The 19,485-nt window shown below is 40.7% G+C and overlaps 2 protein-coding genes across 2 annotated transcripts; both read right to left on the reverse strand.

Moving 5' to 3' along the window:
* Positions 1 to 3,109: 3,109 nt before the first annotated feature.
* Positions 3,110 to 4,329, reverse strand: LOC102314225 (gastrotropin). The gene is made up of 4 exons (XM_005921195.3): positions 4,174 to 4,329; positions 3,903 to 4,063; positions 3,706 to 3,795; positions 3,110 to 3,577 (listed from the first exon to the last, which is right to left on the reverse strand). The coding sequence occupies exons 1-4, from the start codon at positions 4,238 to 4,240 to the stop codon at positions 3,518 to 3,520; spliced, it is 378 nt and encodes a 125-aa protein (XP_005921257.1). The 5' UTR covers positions 4,241 to 4,329; the 3' UTR covers positions 3,110 to 3,517.
* Positions 4,330 to 6,249: 1,920 nt separating this feature from the next.
* On the reverse strand, positions 6,250 to 17,026 carry LOC102313933 (alpha-1A adrenergic receptor). The gene is made up of 2 exons (XM_005921194.2): positions 15,687 to 17,026; positions 6,250 to 7,430 (listed from the first exon to the last, which is right to left on the reverse strand). The coding sequence occupies exons 1-2, from the start codon at positions 16,648 to 16,650 to the stop codon at positions 6,877 to 6,879; spliced, it is 1,518 nt and encodes a 505-aa protein (XP_005921256.1). The 5' UTR covers positions 16,651 to 17,026; the 3' UTR covers positions 6,250 to 6,876.
* Between the last annotated feature and the right edge of the window lie 2,459 nt (positions 17,027 to 19,485).

A 19,485-nucleotide genomic window follows, 5' to 3' on the forward strand; every position in this document is an offset into this window, starting at 1 on the left:
GACCTATAGTAAACGTTTGACCTCTGTTATTGCCAACAAAGGTTATGTTACAAAGTATTGAGTTGTATTTTTGTTATTGACCAAATACTTATTTTCCACCCTGATTTACGAATAAATTCTTTACAAATCCTACCATGTGGATTCATGGATTTTTTTTTCACATTCTGTCTCTCACAGTTGAAGTGTACCTCTGGTGCAAATTACTGACCTCTGTCATCATTTTAGGTGGGGGAACTTGCACAATCGGTGGCTGACTAAATACTTTTTTGCCCCACTGTATAGAAACCTATTCAGTGATGGGGCTCTCTCTGACAAACAAGACATTATCCTGTTGTATAATGCTTGCAAACCGACCACCCTCCTCATGTCGCACACACAATAGTGAACTCTTAGAGACCGCTGAGCCTTAGCTTTGTTCCCTGCAGCACAGTGGCATATTTATCTTACTGTGGAACTGAGAAAATCTGGAACGTTGTTGTTTAATCATGTTTGCTTGCAAATATTTAAAAAAATTTCAGTTACAGAATCCTAAAGAACCAACAAACAAATAAACATGATACCACTGTGAGGAATTTTCCAGATCTTCAGTCTTCAGGGCTCATCTGTAGAGGTGTGGGTGAGGGGAGGGGGAGGGTGGTGCTCCAGGCGTCAGTTTGTTAATGGATCATTTTCCTGTAGGCTTTTGTATGCAGAGCTACAGAAGAAAGCTCCCGGCTTCCTTTGAATGTGTCCTCAGGAGAAAAGGAGAAAAAGGGTTGGGTGAGGAGGGGGATGCAGAGAAAGCTGCTCACCTCATGTCACAATGCAACATTTAATCAGTGTTATTGAAGGGCTTCTACTGTAATTACATCTAACACATGGCTAGAAATGTTTTGTTTATAAAGGTTAATTTGGGTGCTACTTATTTAATACAATGGATATTTTTGTCTTGGTACAGCAGGGGAGTGCTATATATAGTTTAAAATATCTAGTGCTTACTTTAGTGGGTTCATTGTCTGATTAATACAGTAAGGATCCATTGGACAGTTTTATATAATGTCATGTAAATTTGTAATAACTGTGTATATAAGTTGACTTGACAGTAAACAGCATGGTCGATCATGTATCATGTATTTCCCCCTGTATCATTATTTTATTTCATTTTATTTTATCCAACCTCACTTAAAAACACTGATTCAGAAGCACAGGTGTTCTGTCAAATACACCTCCCACCCCCTCTCCACATAAGTACACATGACAAGAAAAACCCCCACATGTTTGATGTCATGCTCAATAAAAAAGCCCAGCTACATGATAGGAACCTTATGATATGACATCATATGCGGGATTTTAACCACACACTAGCTTAAAACTTGACAGATTATAGATGGTGATTACAGAGGTTCTGTTTTTTCTCTTTCATGATGAAATGTACCACTGATATAGAAGTGCATTAGAAGTATATATGCATAAATACGTCTTATACATTTGCCACTGTCCAAGTGAGCACAGCCCAGTCTTATAAGACTGATAAGTTTTTTTCAACTATATTTACTTTCCTTTGTGTGTTTTTTTTCTTTTGCATTATTAAGGCAAATAATTCCCATAGTGTTTCGAAACAGACTGAAATCTTTTTTCTCTTGCAAAGATTGAAATCTTTTTTACTCTACGCCGAGAAATTGATTTAAAAGCCAAACTCTTGTTTTTAGGAAGAAATAGGGCACCTCCTAGTGGTGAGATTAGAGAAACGCACCTGTAGCCTGGAGTGTCGAGCACAAAAGTCATATTAAAACCAACAGCCACAAAACCACATGCTGAGGGTGAATCGGACGGACTAGACGTGCAATAACCGAACAATCGGGATTTTTCTCACTACTAAACTGTGCTGTTTCAGTCTTTCCTCTCCCTAGAGGTTTTAGAATTGGACTCGGTCCTTTATCTATGACTAAAAAAATCTGTTATTTTGGAAAACATAATGTACAAGGTCTATAATTTCAAGGCAGAACTGGAAGAGGAGATGTAGCATCAGTTACCTCTCATCATCCCACTAAAACCTAATGGGATGGGGAGAAGCACAGATGTAAATACTTAATGTCCCACGTCAATGGTTAATTAATAGTTTTGATGAATCAAAACACCACAAACTACAAAAAAGATTAAAGATCCACCTGAAGCAATCTTTACTAGCAGGTTTATTTTGCACAGATGTGTATGGGGTTGTATTTATGAAATCTGTCCCTCCTCGGGTTTTCATGTATCAAATGTGCACAGAAATATATTTTCCCATTTGTTAAACTGGCATTGAATTTGCTTTGAATTTGCTTTTCTGCTTAACTGAGTTTATTACAGTATAAAATAAAGAGAGTAAAAGAGAAGTTGACTTTGAGTTCAAGAATCATTTCGACACAAAAAGGAAGTGATGAAAATGACAGGAAACTTTGCACTTTAAAAACTGATGCTGCAGAAGTTCTTCCGCGGTTTATCTTGTTCATCAGCGCATCAGCTCTGTGGTATCACCGTCAAGTTTCAGGGAAAATATGAAGATAATAAAAGACACAGGAAGTTATTAAAATTATTGTACCGCTTGTTTATGCCTTTGTTAAGGTGTACTGTGGCTTTCAGCCTGACGATTCATATCATAAGCTAAACGAAGTGCTTTATGTGTTAATGCATAAAAAAAGATAACATGTTTTGAAAGGAAGGGAAACTGAAAAAGCATCAGATGCACAGACTGTGGTGTAATATGAGCAAAAGACTCATTTTCCTCTCTCTGTCAGCAGATGTGGTTTTACTTCTGTTCTTTGAGACCAGCTGTGGAAGATTGCACTGCGTAAGCGAGTTTCATTCACTGGTAAAGAAAGATGAGAATGGTGATCTTTCACAGGACGCTCTGTAATTACGGAACAAGGTCTCGCAAGTTTGAACAGAGTAAGAGACCAAATAACAACACCTTAAGGTCGCTGTGTGCTTGCAGCGTTAGAATCAAAGGGTAAAGTGTGACTTTAATAGTCGTAATAATAAAGGCCTTTATGTCAGTGTGAGTTCAGCCCGTGCTGTTCTTCACATCACAAGAAGACAGAGGACAGAGCAGTCAAAAAGACTGACTAAAAACTGATCAAGTATTCTGTTAGTTATTCAAATCATAGTTTAATAATCATGAAAAAAATCATTCAGTCTAAACCATGTAAGAGATCACCCTCTGCTTATGATTTCACGTGAATGAGACATACAAGTAAAAAAAAGGCTGTAAAACAACACATAAAGGAAGTGGATGGAAAATATGTTGACTTTCAAAATCAGAGCACAGTGGCAGATCATTAGCACTTTGAAGGTAAAACGGGAGATGTTCATTGGATCAAAAATGAACACTGTTTAAAAATACAGTACATAATGTTGTTTGGCCACTTCTGCTATGTTGGGTTCTAAGTTTCAGACCCGTGAGGCCCAGCGACGCTCTTCCTCGGCCCATTTAACAGGCACTGTCATGCTTCACCTTCTGCAGCCTCTTTTCCATCCAAGCGTGTTGAGTCTCGCGGTGTTAGATCCTCTTGTTGATTCTTTTGAAGGTTACACCCTTCTCTCCTGGAGTTACGCAAGTCTGCATACGCAAAAAAGGAAAAAAAAGAGGATTAAAGATAATCTGGTATTAAAAGAGCAAATGGATTTATCTAAGGGATTATTAATCTCATTCAAAAAGTGCAGTGAATAAGTGGCTTCTTCTCCTACCATTACTAGCTTGTCATCAACGATCTCTGCTGTGAAGAGGTACTGAGGGAACTGACATGAAATCTTGTTGCCTTCCATAGTTACAGGCGCCTTAAGAAAAATATCGTGGAGCTTTGGTTACATGAAGGTTTCATTAAAAGTTGTGAACACTGTCAGCTGCAAATCCTAAGTTTCCTCTGTGCATTTTAGTTCCTCACCTTGAATTTGGATCCTGTCATCGTCGTCAGCTCACATTCTTGACCAACAATAAATGTATTGGACCAGGTCCAGTTCGGGATGGTTTGTGTCCAGGTGAAGTTATTCCCGTCTTGCACCACTTCAGTCACCGCCTTGTGGTCTGTCTTGGCATTTTGAAGACCTGTGAACAAGCGGGTTATATCCCAGAGCAAGAAGTCCAACAAAGTGTAAACAAATGATGCCTGACATTAGTTCATTTGTGGCTTAAAAAAAAAAGAAGTATCCTCATACCAACTACTTCCAGAAAATCCTCATAATTCTCTTGACTTTCAAGCTCATATTTCCCACTGAACCCCATGATGCCAAAAGAGCAGAAATAAAAAAAGGGAAGGAGTTCTTGAGTCAAGAAAGGAGTGGCCTGCTTCCGATGAACCACCTTTCTGTTCCTTTCCACTTACACGTTTCTAACAATGTGTCACCCCCCACACGTGGTATTTTTCCTAAGACTAGTGTCACAAGCTGCAAAGTATGTCCACGCTCCTGCCTGTATCAGGTTTTTCCAGCCCTTCGCTGATGTAAAAAAAGGACATCTGCATGTTTGAACATGTGGTGTAGTAAAATAGAAGATAAACACAGTATGTCCTAATGCCAGCATCATGTCAAAGGAGGTCGTTCAGGTGAGGTTAAGCAGTTTACACCAGAAAAGAACTTCCTTCAAATGAAAGTAGAAGCTACTGTTTTGTGGATTTATTGAGAAATAATGGAAAAAAACTGTGTGTCATTCCCCCTTGCTCTCTTCCTGCTTTCCTGTCTGATCTCTATTGCTGTGCTGTGAAAAAAAGCTGCTTGGTGGCTAAAAACCAGCAAAAAAGTGAAATCCAATTCCACAGAACAAGTAATATATATTTTTTATATCACCGTTAAGTATAAAAGGAAGATGCCAGAATATTCACACCTGAGACTGAATATGTGACATTTTTCTGAAAGAGATTTATTAAAATGAATAAAAAGAAACATGCAAGATGTTTGCACATTTGTGTTGGTGCTTGCAGTCAGGAAGGTATTTAATCTTGAAAGGAGGTGAAAATAAGGTGAAAACAAGGCTGCTGAATAAGATGTTAAAGCCCTCTCACCTGAATGTGTTAAATCTTGGACCTTTGCGAGAGCAATGGCTTCATTTCAGCTGGTAATAAAGAGTGAAACGCAGTGCTAATTTATCTCCTCCTCTGCTACCTGCAACTCTTTGTAAGCTCCACTCACCTTCCACTCTGAAGCAGGATAAACAGCTGGTCTCTCTTGAAGTGCTGAATGTACTGTGTTGTACTAAGTGGTAAAATCCATGTAAATTATTAGCATTTTTTTAAATTACAAAGTAAAATCACTTTGTTATCTTGTTATTTTTAAACAGCTTCTTATGTGGATTGTACAGATTCTTTAAATATAATGTGTTTTATGATGTGTTGGTGATCTATAGACATGCTGGTGGGTGGATATTGTTGATATTATTGAGGCACGCTAATTGCTCAATTTTTATTTTATCCATCCAGCCAGCCAGCCAGCCAGCCAGCTTCTTCTCTTATCCAGTTCAGGCCTGCAGAGCGAGGAGCCGGAGCCTATCCCAGTTTTTGGGAAAGGTGCAGGGTATGCCAGGATGCTGTGACGTGACAATACAAACCACCACTTTACCCTTATTACAAATCAAACAGTGTAACTGTGTGTCTTTGTACCTGTAATGAATCACAGACAAAGCCTGCTTTGAATCATTGGTGGAAAGGACCAACGACTGTCGAGGAAAGTTCCAGGAAGTGTGACTTTATGAAATACACAAAGGACAAAATAAAAAGGTGGATTTTGCATCTTTTAGTAGAAAAAAATTTAACTGCTGGATCATTTTTGCTGCTAATGTAATAGAGTATGAGAAGCAGATAAATTAACATACCGGTAATAAATCTTTAAATATGTGTAATGATTACTTGTATGTGTTGAATTATTTGACAAAAGTGCAGACAATCTCCTGAGTTCTGTGTTAGTTTTTGTTCTTGAGGGTTTTTTTTTTTGCACTTTTCTGATCTTCTTCATGTTTCTGTCTCCAGTATTGGATCCTCTCTTTTATATCTTCTAAAAAAATCTGATTTATCACACTCTTAATTGGTAGTTGGTGATTAATACTTTAATAACAACCGATCATGAGCTATGTTTACGTTAACTATCTATATAATGAGGAAAACCTTTTTTTTTTTAATCTAATAAACACCATCTGCTTCTGCTTCTATCGTCAGACTGATGTTAACGCCTCGGATAATACCTGAGAGAGCTCTTTGTTTGCCAGAGCAAAGTGAGAAATGAAGAGTTGGCCTTGAAGCAGAATTCAAGCAACGTTCTACTTTTATTTATTCATCACATTTCTACAAACATACAAAGAAGATGATATGGGATGATTGTGTGCACAGCAGATAAAACAGGTTATACTTTATTTTCACAATATACCATAAAGATACCAAGTGATTGCAACAGAACAGTGATCGTTTGTCTTTCCACGCTTTTTACACGACTCGGGTTCTTCGACACGTTCGCTCTTGTACAGAGCAGATGTGGAGTTGTAACTGAAAGGGAGTGAGAGGCTGTGCTGGATGGAGGTCCTTTCAGTCTTTTCTCCTAGAGTCTGAATAAACAAAAAAAACATGCATGCACAGATTTGTGTCCAGTCCCAAGAGGGCAGCAAACACTGTGTCAGAGCTGTTACTGTCTACTGAAAGAAACTCTACTTTCAATCTCAGTTACAGCAACATGGAACAACATACCTGTGATACAGCAGCATAGTCAGTACTCTTCATCTTACATTGACAGCTTATGACAATGATAATCCACTGACTGATGAATGATCATGGGATCATGTACAGTGAAGCCTGTGAAACCCTACTTCCCTGCTCTGTTTGTTACTGTGATCCCTATAAGGAATGAACCAGTAAGTCTCATCTTAGTACGACGAATGAGTCACACTTTGTCAACAGGCACAATAAGGTCTTTGTTGACCCCTCCCTTATCTTTATTCTTCACAAAGGAGAAAGAGAAAACTCCTCCTGTAGTTTCCTCAGCGGTTCTCCCCCCTCTCAGAGCTGTCGGCTGGCAATCGATGGGGCTGCCGGGCAGCAGGTTGGGGGTGGAGGGACTCGGGGTGGTAGCTCCCCAGATGTATAATGCTTCCCCCTCAGGGCAAGGCGGCAGACCCATACTCAGGTAACTCGGGCTCGGGCTGGCTGAGGACGGCAGAGTACGCTGGCTTCCGTTCAGACAGCCGGAGTTGTGGTCCGTTGAGTTTTTGCGTGAGTTTCCAGAGGAGCTGAAGGTGGAGGAACGGTAATTATACTCTCTCCAGCCGGGACGTTTGCGCTGGTGACACTGGCATTTCAGGATCCGGATGAAAGCCAGCTTGAACTCGCGGTTATAGCAGGGGTAGATGATGGGGTTCAGGCAGCTGTTGAAGTAACCAAGCCAGAAGATTACTTTGAAGAGGGATTCAGGTGGCCGCAGGTGCACATTAAAGGACCCTGGGACAGCAGGGGGTAAAAAGAGAAGCTGCTCTTAGTCATGAATAGTAAGCATGGCTGATGTAGTCGCCTACACATTCTACACATTCACCAATACAACAAGTGAAAGATCCTTTTTTTGATCCAGGGAGGAGACACAAACTGGGATCTGACAGAATCTGCCAAATCAAACATTTGGAGCTATTGTGAATAAGAGAGCAGCGGCTCTGTGCAGAAATCCTAATTTCTTCTGTTCTTTGGCTAGTTCACATAAAACTAACATCAATCCTTCTATTTTCTTTCTCTTATCTAGTCAGTAATGTAATGCGGTGTGGTGGAGGGGTTGGAGTCCAGAGGCCCCATTATAGCTAGCTAGCTTCTTGGCTAACACATAGACAACCATTCACATTCACACCTAAGGCCAATTTAGAATGGCCAGTTTAAATAACCTAATGATAACTCAGGTGATACCGTGTGATTAGGAGCTAAAATGGGTGCCTACCACTTTAAGGATGTTAAATCAATCACAGCAGCGGTTTAGTGACTTGAGGGGCGTGGCCTAAGTAGACGGCAGTGTCATGGTTTTCTGACCTGTACACAAGTAAGTTCTTATTTTTGATTATATCTAAATGGAATTCATCATTACCTCTTTAGTTTGTAAAAGATAAATAAACCGTCAAGTGAAATCGATTTTTCTATATAAGAACATGTGTCAGCCATAAACTCTTTTATTACCCTACACATATTTTAACGTCTCAGTTTTCACTATTTTCCCTGAGCTTTTTAACTTGTTTGTATCCAAGGCCGTCAATTAAACCTCAGAAAACCAGGCTGCACAGTACAAATGAAGCCAATTAGCTGAGTTCCTAAATTTTAGACTCCAATTAAGTAACGCTTATCCTAATAATAAAATAATGTTAAAAATAATGTTGTTAACTAGACTTCGATTGTTACTATAAAAACAAACTATCAAAAATCTCTGATATAATTCAGATTTGAAAACTTGGGTCTTTAAATGACTGATTTATTTTCAGAGATATGCGTGTTCACCTTGTGACACCCTTCTGCAACTCCTTCGTAGTGGCAGTGCAAGAGTCTCTGGGTGTTGCCAAGGCTTAATTGCCAATTGTCTACACTTCCAGAGGTGGGGATAGGTTGGGGGAGATGACACTTCTTCTCTTCAATGGCTCTCTGGGATTTTTTTTTTTTAAGTTGACGTCCCATCCATCCTCTTCCATTTATCCTTCTCAGGGTTGTGTTGAGGTTATTGAATGATTTATAATAAAAACAATGCTTCTGCAAACTCTGGTGTCAATCTCCACTTTATGAACAAGTCTCTATTGTAGATGAGACATTAGGTCTCAATGGGACTACCTATATAAAAAAGGTTAAATAAAAATAATAAATAAAAACGTTGTGGCTTTTGAGCCGGATCGAAACAGCTTTTTTAATTTAAAGATTGATCTGATGGCTAGAGTAATTCAACAGTTAACATACTAAAAGTGTTGTTTACTCAAAGACCTTACTCATTTTAGGTAGTATCATGTGTTCTCACTGTTTCACCAGCAGAGATTCAGGGTTCATGACAAGCTAAGCTATTCGCCTTCTGACTCAACCTCCACACTCGAAACACAGTCGTGAAAGTTGACCTTTTCACCTGAAGCATCCGAAGTTGAGATTCCAACGACCTTGTACATGTCGGAAAAAATGTGTATTAAGTTGTGCTAAAGAAATGTTTTCACCAAATGACTCATGAATAAGCATGCAGTCCTGAGCTACATTTATACTGAGCGATGATATGCTCATTTTTGCTAAATTTGAGGATTGAATCTCTCCTGTGAAAGTCAGCAGAGGTTATTTATATATTCTGTAAGGGAATATGAAAGTGTACTATGGCACCTCAGAGTCATCTGGAGGCTGAATAAATGTAACTGACAGAAAGTGATCAACATGGATCAATTACAGCCATTTAATTAGGTCGTTTTAAGATCATTTTATACTCATTACACATTACTGAGACTTCCTGGTTTAGTTATCCTTTATTGATGTTGCATCATATCCAACAGGTGGCAGCACTGATTAAGATAAACAGGGTTTTTTTTACTCTTAGACCGTTTGCAGTCTCCAGATGAGGATGTGAAGACAGTTAGTTCCATATGTTATTCATCATTACAGAAAACCTTGTATTTAGGAAGGCCTTCACAAGCAGATAATGTGTTTCCTTAAAAAGAAAAAACCCAAAACAAAGTAAAACAATACACTTGATCAAGAAAGCAGAAAAGGTGAGCTGACCCTGAATTCCCTTTTAGATAAATGCGCCGTGGGAGAGACGAGCTGGTCTGAAAAGGGGGAAAAAAGGTTGAAGTGAAATGACAGTTTGTCCTGTCAGAGGTTATGGAGGTTACACTAGCAACACAAGTGTCTCCTTTCTGCACGGTGCCTAGTGGCCTTGTCTGTGTTTACACAGGTAACATGGCTGAAGCTGTGCAGACGTGATCGTTGGTCAGACTCGACACGAAAAACGAAATGATATCATTCTGAAAGAGTATGAGGCAAGTTTGCCATGTATGATAATGAGCAGATCTGGGCTGGGTTAAATTGCATTAATCTACCCCCTGTTGTGCTTTTTGTCCTACTGTGGCTGAGTTTAAATACAGGAAGGATATCTTACAAGCTAATGAGGTGAGAGGGGAAGCCTGAAGACTAAAATAGGGGATTAATAAGCACAGCACAGCGTGATTAGTGTGCAACAGACACATTGTGCGTTTGCGCGCGTGTTTGTGTGTAGGCTGATGTGAGTAAAACAACGTTTCTTTACACCAGCCCACATTCCTAAATTGATATCACATTCCTGGATAGGCTGAGGATGCACCACGATCTCAGGCTTTCAAGTGTGAAATTACCTCTGACAACCAGAGACACCTCAGCTTACTTCTTCATGAAAATCAGATCAACAGCTTTAACGATTACTCTAAGCTGTACAAGGTGCATTATACACAACACAGCCAAAGGCTGAACTGACGCAGGTACCCGGGTCAAAAGCACACTTTGATTTTGACGTCGCAATAACATGAGAGCATGGAACCAGACGTGTTCTTTCCAAAACACACGCACGCATACGTACACGCACACGTACACGCTGCTGTGGACAATTTGTAATGTTGATGAAAGTGATTGTTTGACAATATGAGGAAATGTCGCTTTCAGCTTTCATCCTAATGAGTGGCTCCAAGTACTAGAAGCTGTCTCTCTCTCTGTGTGTGTGTGTGTGTGTGGTAGCTAGACTGTGAGATAAAACTAGAGAATGCTGTCTGAATGAGTCTTGGCCCCATAAACTCCAGATGAATCGGTGTCTTCTTGGTGGCTGGTATTTTCACATGCTATTTTCCCCTCTGCTCGGCCACTTAAATGTGATTACATAACTGTGTGAGCTATGAGCGTGATTGGGATACAGAGGAGGGGATTTGGTGAATTAAAAAATGGTCATTCCTTCGTTTCTCTCCATGTCTGTCTCTCTCCATTCATCTCCATTTGTCAGTCTGTTTCTCTGTGTAGTAGCTGGCTGCAAATCAAAAGGATTTGACTGCCTGCATCACAACTCTGCTTATTCTTTCCTCACCCATAACTTTTTCAAACTGATCAACCCTGATTATTAAATATTTTGCGTGCTTACGTTCTGTAACGTCTCGGTTTGGGCGACAGTAGTATAAATCGACACCACGTGCATCTGGATTGGACACCGAGAGCAGCATCCACACAGGCAAAACCGATACGAAGCACCGTCTCCATCCTCGGAAACCCCCTTTAACAACATCCCGATCATCCCACAGAGAGTATAAGTTGGGACCCTGCCATCATGTTCCCGTGTCTCCTTTCAACACAAACGTGGGATAAAAGTGTAGGAAGCGCTGGCTGACAGCAGACCTTCCAGTGTCCAGACATGGTTCATGTTTGTGTGTTTAAGTTCTGTGTGAACGTGGTCCATTTTTGTCCTCTTTCAAGTGTTTATGTTTAAAAGCTATAGTATAAACGGCAGAGGAGGCGATGGGCTCAGCCCTGGGACAATAGTATACAGATAAATGTGGGCGGGTTGCGGCCTCACCCTTTCTGTTAATAGAAATGTTTGCACCTCCTTCCTGAGGACAGGCACACGCATATTTCACTCTGAAACACAGGAACATCTTAACAAAACATGGCATCCTGTTATTCTAACTAATTGAAGTAGTGATGCCTATTCTGTGCCATGTACACACACACACACACACAATCTGCTCTCACACATCCTGTTTCATAACACAGCAGTAAATATGATTAATATGTCTTGATCTGAGAGGAAAAAAGCATTATTGCCCTCTCGCTTTGCTTTCAATGAAAACCGTAGCGTGAAGCTATTTTTGGAAAATTGAGCTGACATCCCAGAGACCCCTCGTCTTCACCCCGATACCCCGTGGCACCTCCTGCTCTGCTCTGCCACCTCCTTTCTTTTTCATTGCTTTGACACTTAGCTCTCTAATTATTTTTCCTTCTCAAAAAAGCATTTGAGTTAACCCTGGAGCGCACAGGCGGGCCAGCTCAGCGGCCTTAAAAGCCAAAGAAGCTGTCTGAGAATCCCACAGAATTAACTGTTTCTGCTCAAAAAATGAGGAAACAACACCTCAGGTGTTGGATTCTCTCACATTTAGACACGCTGCTTGCACCACTTGTTCGATGCGAGGCCTTCACAGGACATTAGTGCCTATGCTGGCTGTGACAGAGCTGTGGGAAAATATGTGCAATGAAGCACTAAAAACTTTTCTTTGGATGAGCGCAGAGATGAGGACAAGTGTGAGGATAACAGTCGATCTGGTTCTAAAATATATTTATTTGTGTGTATATTTATTTAAAGTTAAACATTTTTTCCCCTTTAACAGCAATATGAAGAAACCTTTTCTTCATTTATATCTATGCAGGCCTGAAAAGTCAATTAACTGATTAGTCGCTGGAGCAAAAATTAATTAGTAACCTCGCTGATAACTCAGAATTACTTTCAGTTATTTAGCAAGCAATTCAATATGAGCTGCACTCATTTTACTCATGTGGGCAAATTGACTTTTGTTGTTCAGTAAATCTTGTAGATTTTGTAGATTTTAATTGTTTATGAACAAGATAAACGCATGAAAATGTCTAATTAAGCTGATAAAACTATGAAATTCATCTCATCACAGACATGAAATAAATAAATATTTGTAAACAATCATAAAATCTGCTTCTGTGCACAGTGGCCTTGGAACACTTTAATTTGCATGTGAACCCATGTTGCTATAGCTTTTGCTGCAGAGTTGCCTTAAGCTATTATCTTGCATGTGTTATATGAGACCTGCTTAAGGGACACATGAGATTTGAAAGGTCAGTGTCAGTGTAAATAAATCGTTATCAACAGTAAAAGTACATCATGGAGTGTACTGGCTGCCCTACTGCACCTCTCACCCTATGACAGCTGGGATAGGCTCCAGCCCCCAGTGCAAACCTGGACTGGATGGATGGATATAATCTAACTTAGATATTTGGATGAAAATGAGTCTTTAGGGAAAAATAAAACACCATGAAACAAAATTAAAAGACTGGAAATCGGCTTCAGTCTGGGTCAGTTTGTCAGATGAGTCAACACAACAAGCATCAGGAGGCACTGGTGCACATGATTAATGGAAGTGGGACGTTTACATGACTGTAAAGTTGCCTTTACAAATTGTTGTGTTTGCACTGTAGTGCCTACTCTGAACTTCTTAAATCTTGTTCCCGAAAAATCTAAATCAGAATCAAATAAACTTTGGAAACTTGCTGAAGCCAACCTGAAGTGAACGCAAGCTTTACATTTTTAAAAGAGAAACAGCCAGACTAATAGGCTGATACATTCGAAGTTTAGGTATGACGCTTTTACCGACAAATATGCAGATGCTGAAAGTTCACAGCAAGTGTGTGTTAGATTTTGGACCGCTTTTCGTCCAAAGTAGCTGGTTTGGAGTACACTAACTTAAAAAAATTTGACGTCGTGTTTATAATCCTGAGGTTTTTGCTCCAAGTTAAAGGCGTAAAAGGAAAAAGGACACTTTAAAACCTGAAAAGGAATGACTCAAACTGTGGGAACCGTTGCTGCCTGCTTGCCATTTATGTACAATGACAAAAAAATAAACTCCACAGTAATAACAGACGTTGCGTAAGATAGGTGAGACCTGTAGCTAAGGGACAGTTCACATAATTCTTCACAGGTTAAAACTTGATGGATCTGAGGTTGCAGTGGCTCCTTTTGGCCAGCCTCACTTTGATCTCTGAAAGCTTTTAATTGTTTAAAAAGCTGCAGTGATGGATGAGGCAGAAGCATCTGCAGCCACGCTGACACAATCGCTCAAGACACAAACGAGCATAACTTGCAATGCATTCACATAAACACGGATAAATATTTCATCACCCATCCACTGCACACCAGCACACACACGCGCGCACACGCACACACATCACCAACCACATGAGTTACAATACGAATCAGTGGCAGTGTGCAGAGGAAGGAGTAGGATAATAACAAGTGTGAAACAGGAAATCCCACTCTGTGGGTGGAGGCTCGGATCAACACAGGGATAGTGCCGCTGTCCTATCAGACTTAAGACGTGAGTCACACCAGAGAGCAGAGAGCAGGACAAACTTTAACTTCAAAACAACATCTCCCACAAATCTGCATCTGAAAATAGAGGTGCCTCAGGGCCCCGGTTCAGCTCCCTGGGTTGAGCAGGCAACCCAGGCTAACGCAGAGGTTTGAATCCGCCCCGAGGCCTTTTACTGCTTTTCTCCCCCTGCTTTCCTGCCTTCTCTAGACTGTCCCCACACAATAAAAGCTAAACAAAATAAAGGCTAAAATAAAATATGTTAAAAAGAAAGGGAGCTCGGTGCCCAGCTTTGACATGACTATATAGTAGCACCATTCTCTGCCAGAGTACTCTCTCTGTGGGTGCTTTTATGAATCTCTTAAGCCACTTAAAGTGGGCAGTAAATAAAGCTGCATGGTGCTTTGTCGCAATGTATCAGTATTCTACACCAGAGACTGTAAAGAGAAACTTGGGGGCTGGTTTGTGGCAGTGTCTAAAGAGGGTCCTTCTGAAGTCCATCCCTGAATGTAGGCGTAGAAGCCTCTCAGAACTGCAAATTCAGAACTTTGTAAAATCACATTTGGTATGTACATTCGGTATCTCATCCAGGATGCCTTGGGGCAAAATAATCCCTGCCATGTAGCACTGCATAGTGATCCTGCCTCAGGCACGCGTGTGTGTGTGTGTGTGAGAGGACGTGATGAGCTGCAGCTTGAAGCCAGGTGCATAAACGCACTCCCTTTTAACGACGCTAAATGAACACATGCAGACACATGGCTGTACACAAACATATACATATAGCCCACGGTGCCCCCGCGGGGTTAATCCCCACACATTCAGACCATCCGGCCCATTCTTGAATACAGCGCTTGTTTTTCAGTGAGGCCGTTTCCCCCTCCCCTCCCAAATGCCACTGCTAAACAAAGACTTGATGTTTTCTCAGCCTGCAATACATTGCTTCATTTCCACTGCAGTTTTTTAAACATTCATGCCAGAGTGCTGTTGAATGCTCGCCAGTGCCAGTGGCATCATAAGGGAGCCTCAGCAGGCTCCACAGGCTTCTGAAATGACTGACCAGAGCAGAGAGAGGCCACCTACCACTCACAGTGTATTTAGTGCAACAACAAATCAAATCAGACACTGAATTACGCTGAAAACATTTGGATGAGCTCTCAGTGAATTCCACTTCCTTGAAATGTTTTGGCGTTTCCAATGGGGCCCTGATTTCAGAGAAAATGGTGAACTTTTAACTTTGCAACATAAACAGAGGCTTAGGCCAGATCAATGATATAGATTCATTCATTCTGCGTCACATATTGCTACAAGATAAGGGGTTTTACTTCAGCAGTAATGGCTAAACCCGTAGAGCCCACCGAGACGTTTAATGACAGCAGAGCAACCCAGGAGATTCTGTGTGCGGCAGATATGATTTGCAATGCCCGCAGCAGCGTTTAACAGCAACAGTTTAGCTTCCCAGAGACATTTATGTGACTGAGATGTATTTTCTGCAGGCTGTTTTTGACCAATTAAATATCTGTTTTTAAACTGGCTTCCAGGGGGAACAAAGGTTGTCGATGTCTTTTTGCAAATTGCTTCATGTAAAAAAAAAAAAAAAAGTATAGTCGTGGGGCGTACAAAAGACCCCCCGTACGGAACCTACCTATGGGTAAGGCGAGAAAGAAGGGCAGCCAGCAAAGGGTAAACATGCCGACCACAACTCCCAAAGTTTTAGCTGCTTTCTTCTCCCGGGAGAATTTCAGCAGTTTTACCGTGAGCGAACTTCTAGCCTGGTTCGCGCGACCCTTCCCCGTGCCAGAGCTGCCGGGATCCTCGTGCACCTGAGATCCCTTGTGGATCCTGAGGGTCAACTCGCTGGAGTTCATCCTCTCCCGCATCACACCTGCCTCCAGGTTCTTAGTGGTCCTTTTGGCGACTATGTACACACGGCAGTACATGGCCAGTATAACGACGAGAGGGATGTAGAAGGAGCCGAGAGAGGAGAAGAGCGCGTAAAACGGCTCCTCGGTGATGGGACATATCGTGTCGTCCGGCGACGGTGGCTGCTTCCACCCGAGCAGAGGGCCGATGGAGATGACCACCGACAGCGCCCAGACCCCAAGCATGGCCAGCAGAGCCCGCTTCTCCGTCACGATACCCGGGTACTGCAGCGGGTGGCTCACTCCAATGTAGCGGTCAATAGATATTACGCACAGGCTCATGATGGACGCGGTGCAGCACAGCACATCCACCGCCGCCCAAATGTCACAGAAGATCCTGCCGAACACCCAGTAGTCCAGGATCTCCAGTGTGGCTGACACAGGCAGCACCGTGGTGCCCAGCAGCAGGTCCGCGATAGCCAGGTTGATGATGAAGTAATTGGTCGGGGTCCGCAGGTGCCTGTTGCACACCACAGCGAGGATTACAAGGATGTTGCCCGCAATGGCAAACACGATGAAAGCCCCGAGTACCAAGCCGAGCGGGATGGCTCGGGTGAGGTCCATCTCGCTGCGCACCGTATGGTTACCCCCAGAGCTGTTAGTGAAATTGAACTGGGAAGACGCCCCGTCGAGTTTCGAGGAACCATTTTTCCACAAGTCTGTGACATTGTCAATGCTCAGACTCATTTTGACTCACAAAGTCCTCCATAGCAGGCTCCAGACCACTTGTAGCTTTAAAGAAAGGGCTTTAACACAAACTGCCAAAACGGTCTATGTGCGCATGGCTCACTGCGCTTCTTCGAGTTCGCTTCCAAACGTTTTATCAGAGAAAAGCGATCATTGTGCAGCCGTACGTTCCCCATGCAGTCCGTCTCCCCCCACTCTCCTGAGAGGTTAGTGGAGAAGTGAGGGGGGCAGCAGTCATCTCCTGCCTCCTCTCCTCCGCACACAGCGTTGCCATATACTGACCAAACATACCTAAATATGCGCTTATGAAGTGCGCGTGACGCACTGCACGAAGAGCAGTGATTGCGCAGAATACGTGCATAGTGTCGTTGTTTCATTTTCTTTCTTTCTTTCTTTCTTTCTTTCTTTCTTTCTTTCTTTCTTTCTTTCTTTCTTTCTTTCTTTCTTTCTTTTGACTTTGCAGGACGCAGTGAGGAATCGCGCTTTTTGGGTGAAGCACTTCATTGGTGTCCGATTTATTTTTCCCCACTGTGGGAGGGTGCTTAACTGGGCATTTACAAGTTCCACAACCACATAACTTTGTGAGAGTAAACCTCGTTGGTGCAGTTTTTTTTAAAAGGTACTTCTAGCTTGCTTGGCGGTACGCTGGTAAAAAGTGTTTTGTTGACAGAGAAAATAATGACATAATTTTAAGCCAAGGTGTCCTGACTGTAAGAGATGCTCAGTTTCAGTGCGGTAAATATTCAGGATGTTCCAGCAGTCAGCTTAGATGGTTAAGCCTTCAACTTCAAACCGATTAAGTTCAAACGTAGATTACACATCACATACAATCCTCTCTCATATGACAGGTATCTCTCGTGAATTATATTCCTATTTTGGTAAAATGCAAGAGTTCCTCAGAGTAATCTCATCTTGGGTATACCGTATAAGTTAGGAAGAAGTGGCAGGCTTAGTGGACTGGCACATGCGCATTCCAGAGACAGGTTCCTCTCTTAGAAGCACTTTATAAAAAGGCCAACCACTATGGGTCTAATTTCCACAAAAGTAATTTTTTTTCATGTTTATTGAATTACAAAGAATATATATGTGCCTACAAATAATTACCAGTACATAAACTAGAATATAAAAGCAAAAATTAAAGGTTTACAGGAAAGAAGAAAAACAAAACAAAACAACCCAGCAGAACTTTAAAATAATGTCCCACTATTAATAATCAGCAAGGTGTCAAAAAGTGATTAATTTATAATTTATATGGCATTACTCCTCCTTAGTATACCATTTATAAGTAAAAATATATGTTCACGATTATAACTACAGCACTGACTGTAGTCATAAATAATAATAAATACAGATATAAACATATCTGTATTTATAAATGATATATTAAGATGGAGTAAATATAAATGATGAATTACACACTCAGTATTAGCTTTCTAAATCTTAATAGTGTGACATTATTATAAAGTGCTACCAATAATTCTGCTGTAATTTTAGTAGTTAGTTACTTCCATGTATTTATAACATAAAATCAAACAATATTTCCCCCCAATGTATTCTGTAAATACTTATTCACAACATAAAGAAAGGAAATATTGTTTGTTTTTAGGTTAAAATGCATCAGATTTACACCCTATTTAAAATTTCTTTCCTGGAAGAAAATAACTGAGGTTACTCATTACTTAAACACTGTCAGATTAATTACTTCCTCTTTCCTGTAAAATCTTGAATATTTACTCCCTTATCCAAGTGTGTGTATTTGTAGGTAACTATAATTACATTTTTAATGTCAGATAAAATGTAATAACATTCCTTTCAGTTTTAGGGAAATCACACCTTTAATCATGGGCATTATTATAAAGTGCTGCTGAGCTGTTTAACTATTTATGGCAGCTGACAAACACACAAAGGTGTCCTCTGATAAACCTGAAGTTGCATGCTTTACGATTTGGTGCTCTGCAAAGTTGGCTTTTATTCACAGACCAGATTGTTTGAAAGAATTTGTCATGTTTAATATTTTCGGGAAACAACACACACATGACCTGCAGCAACGACCTGAGTGGTCTCCTTTCGGACAAACTAATTAATACTGGTTAGACCAAAGTATGTGACTAATTTAATATAAATTATGTCAAAAGTGCTGAAAATGAATTCTCCATTATGATGTCATCGTGTCAAACATTTTCATAAAGATAGTCATGAAATATGCAGGACTCATGAAGTAAAATGTGTTTCTTTTTCTTCTTTTCTACTGATATACCAAATAAAACTTGCATAATTTCTGAACTGAGAATTAAGAGGTTCTTCATGACTAATATGTGAAGTGACTGCTTCCACCTCCTGCATATTCACAAGGCTTAATAGCATCCATCTCTTTAGAGTAGAAAAAATGCAAAATAATCCGAGAGTGAAAAGAAAAGTAAAAGCATTTAATGGTTTTGGATACCACGATTTCACGGCCAAAATTGTTTTGGAGAGAAATAACTTGCTCTCCAGACTGGTTTATCTCGACATTTTAAACAAATAAGGAAGTGAAACACGTAGACCTGCATTCGTTGATCTCGTCCTGCAGGTTTCTCCATGTTTTTCAGGGCACAGTCACTACTTGTTTATGTTTCTCTCAGTGCACTTACACCAAATATGTGCCAAGAAGATTATTTATCATTTAAATCTAAACCAATTCACAGCATCAGTGAACACAGAGCGCTTTCATTCCTGTCAAGTCCTAAAGATTATAAATTTATGAGCTTAATTTTTTATTAAGTGTAAGAACAATCAGTTATCCTGATAGAGCTCATAACAGAAGCTAGTGTTCAGTCCCCTCACTATGTGACCAAG

The sequence above is a fragment of the Haplochromis burtoni genome, unplaced genomic scaffold (genome assembly GCF_018398535.1).
Source record: "Haplochromis burtoni strain Fernald_Lab_line unplaced genomic scaffold, NCSU_Asbu1 Contig_10, whole genome shotgun sequence".
Taxonomy (NCBI): Eukaryota; Metazoa; Chordata; class Actinopteri; order Cichliformes; family Cichlidae; genus Haplochromis; species Haplochromis burtoni.

Excerpts from the sequence above, each read along its gene's own strand:
- LOC102314225 (XM_005921195.3), bottom strand. The coding sequence starts at position 4,240 with ATGGGGTTCAGTGGGAAATATGAGCTTGAAAGTCAAGAGAATTATGAG. Across the intron at positions 4,064-4,173 it reads GGATTTTCTGGAAGTAGTTG|GTCTTCAAAATGCCAAGACA; the intron begins GTATGAGGATAC and ends GCTTGTTCACAG. Across the intron at positions 3,578-3,705 it reads TTGATGACAAGCTAGTAATG|ACTTGCGTAACTCCAGGAGA; the intron begins GTAGGAGAAGAA and ends TTGCGTATGCAG.
- LOC102313933 (XM_005921194.2), bottom strand. The coding sequence starts at position 16,650 with ATGAGTCTGAGCATTGACAATGTCACAGACTTGTGGAAAAATGGTTCC. Across the intron at positions 7,431-15,686 it reads CTTTCTCGCCTTACCCATAG|GGTCCTTTAATGTGCACCTG; the intron begins GTAGGTTCCGTA and ends CTGCTGTCCCAG.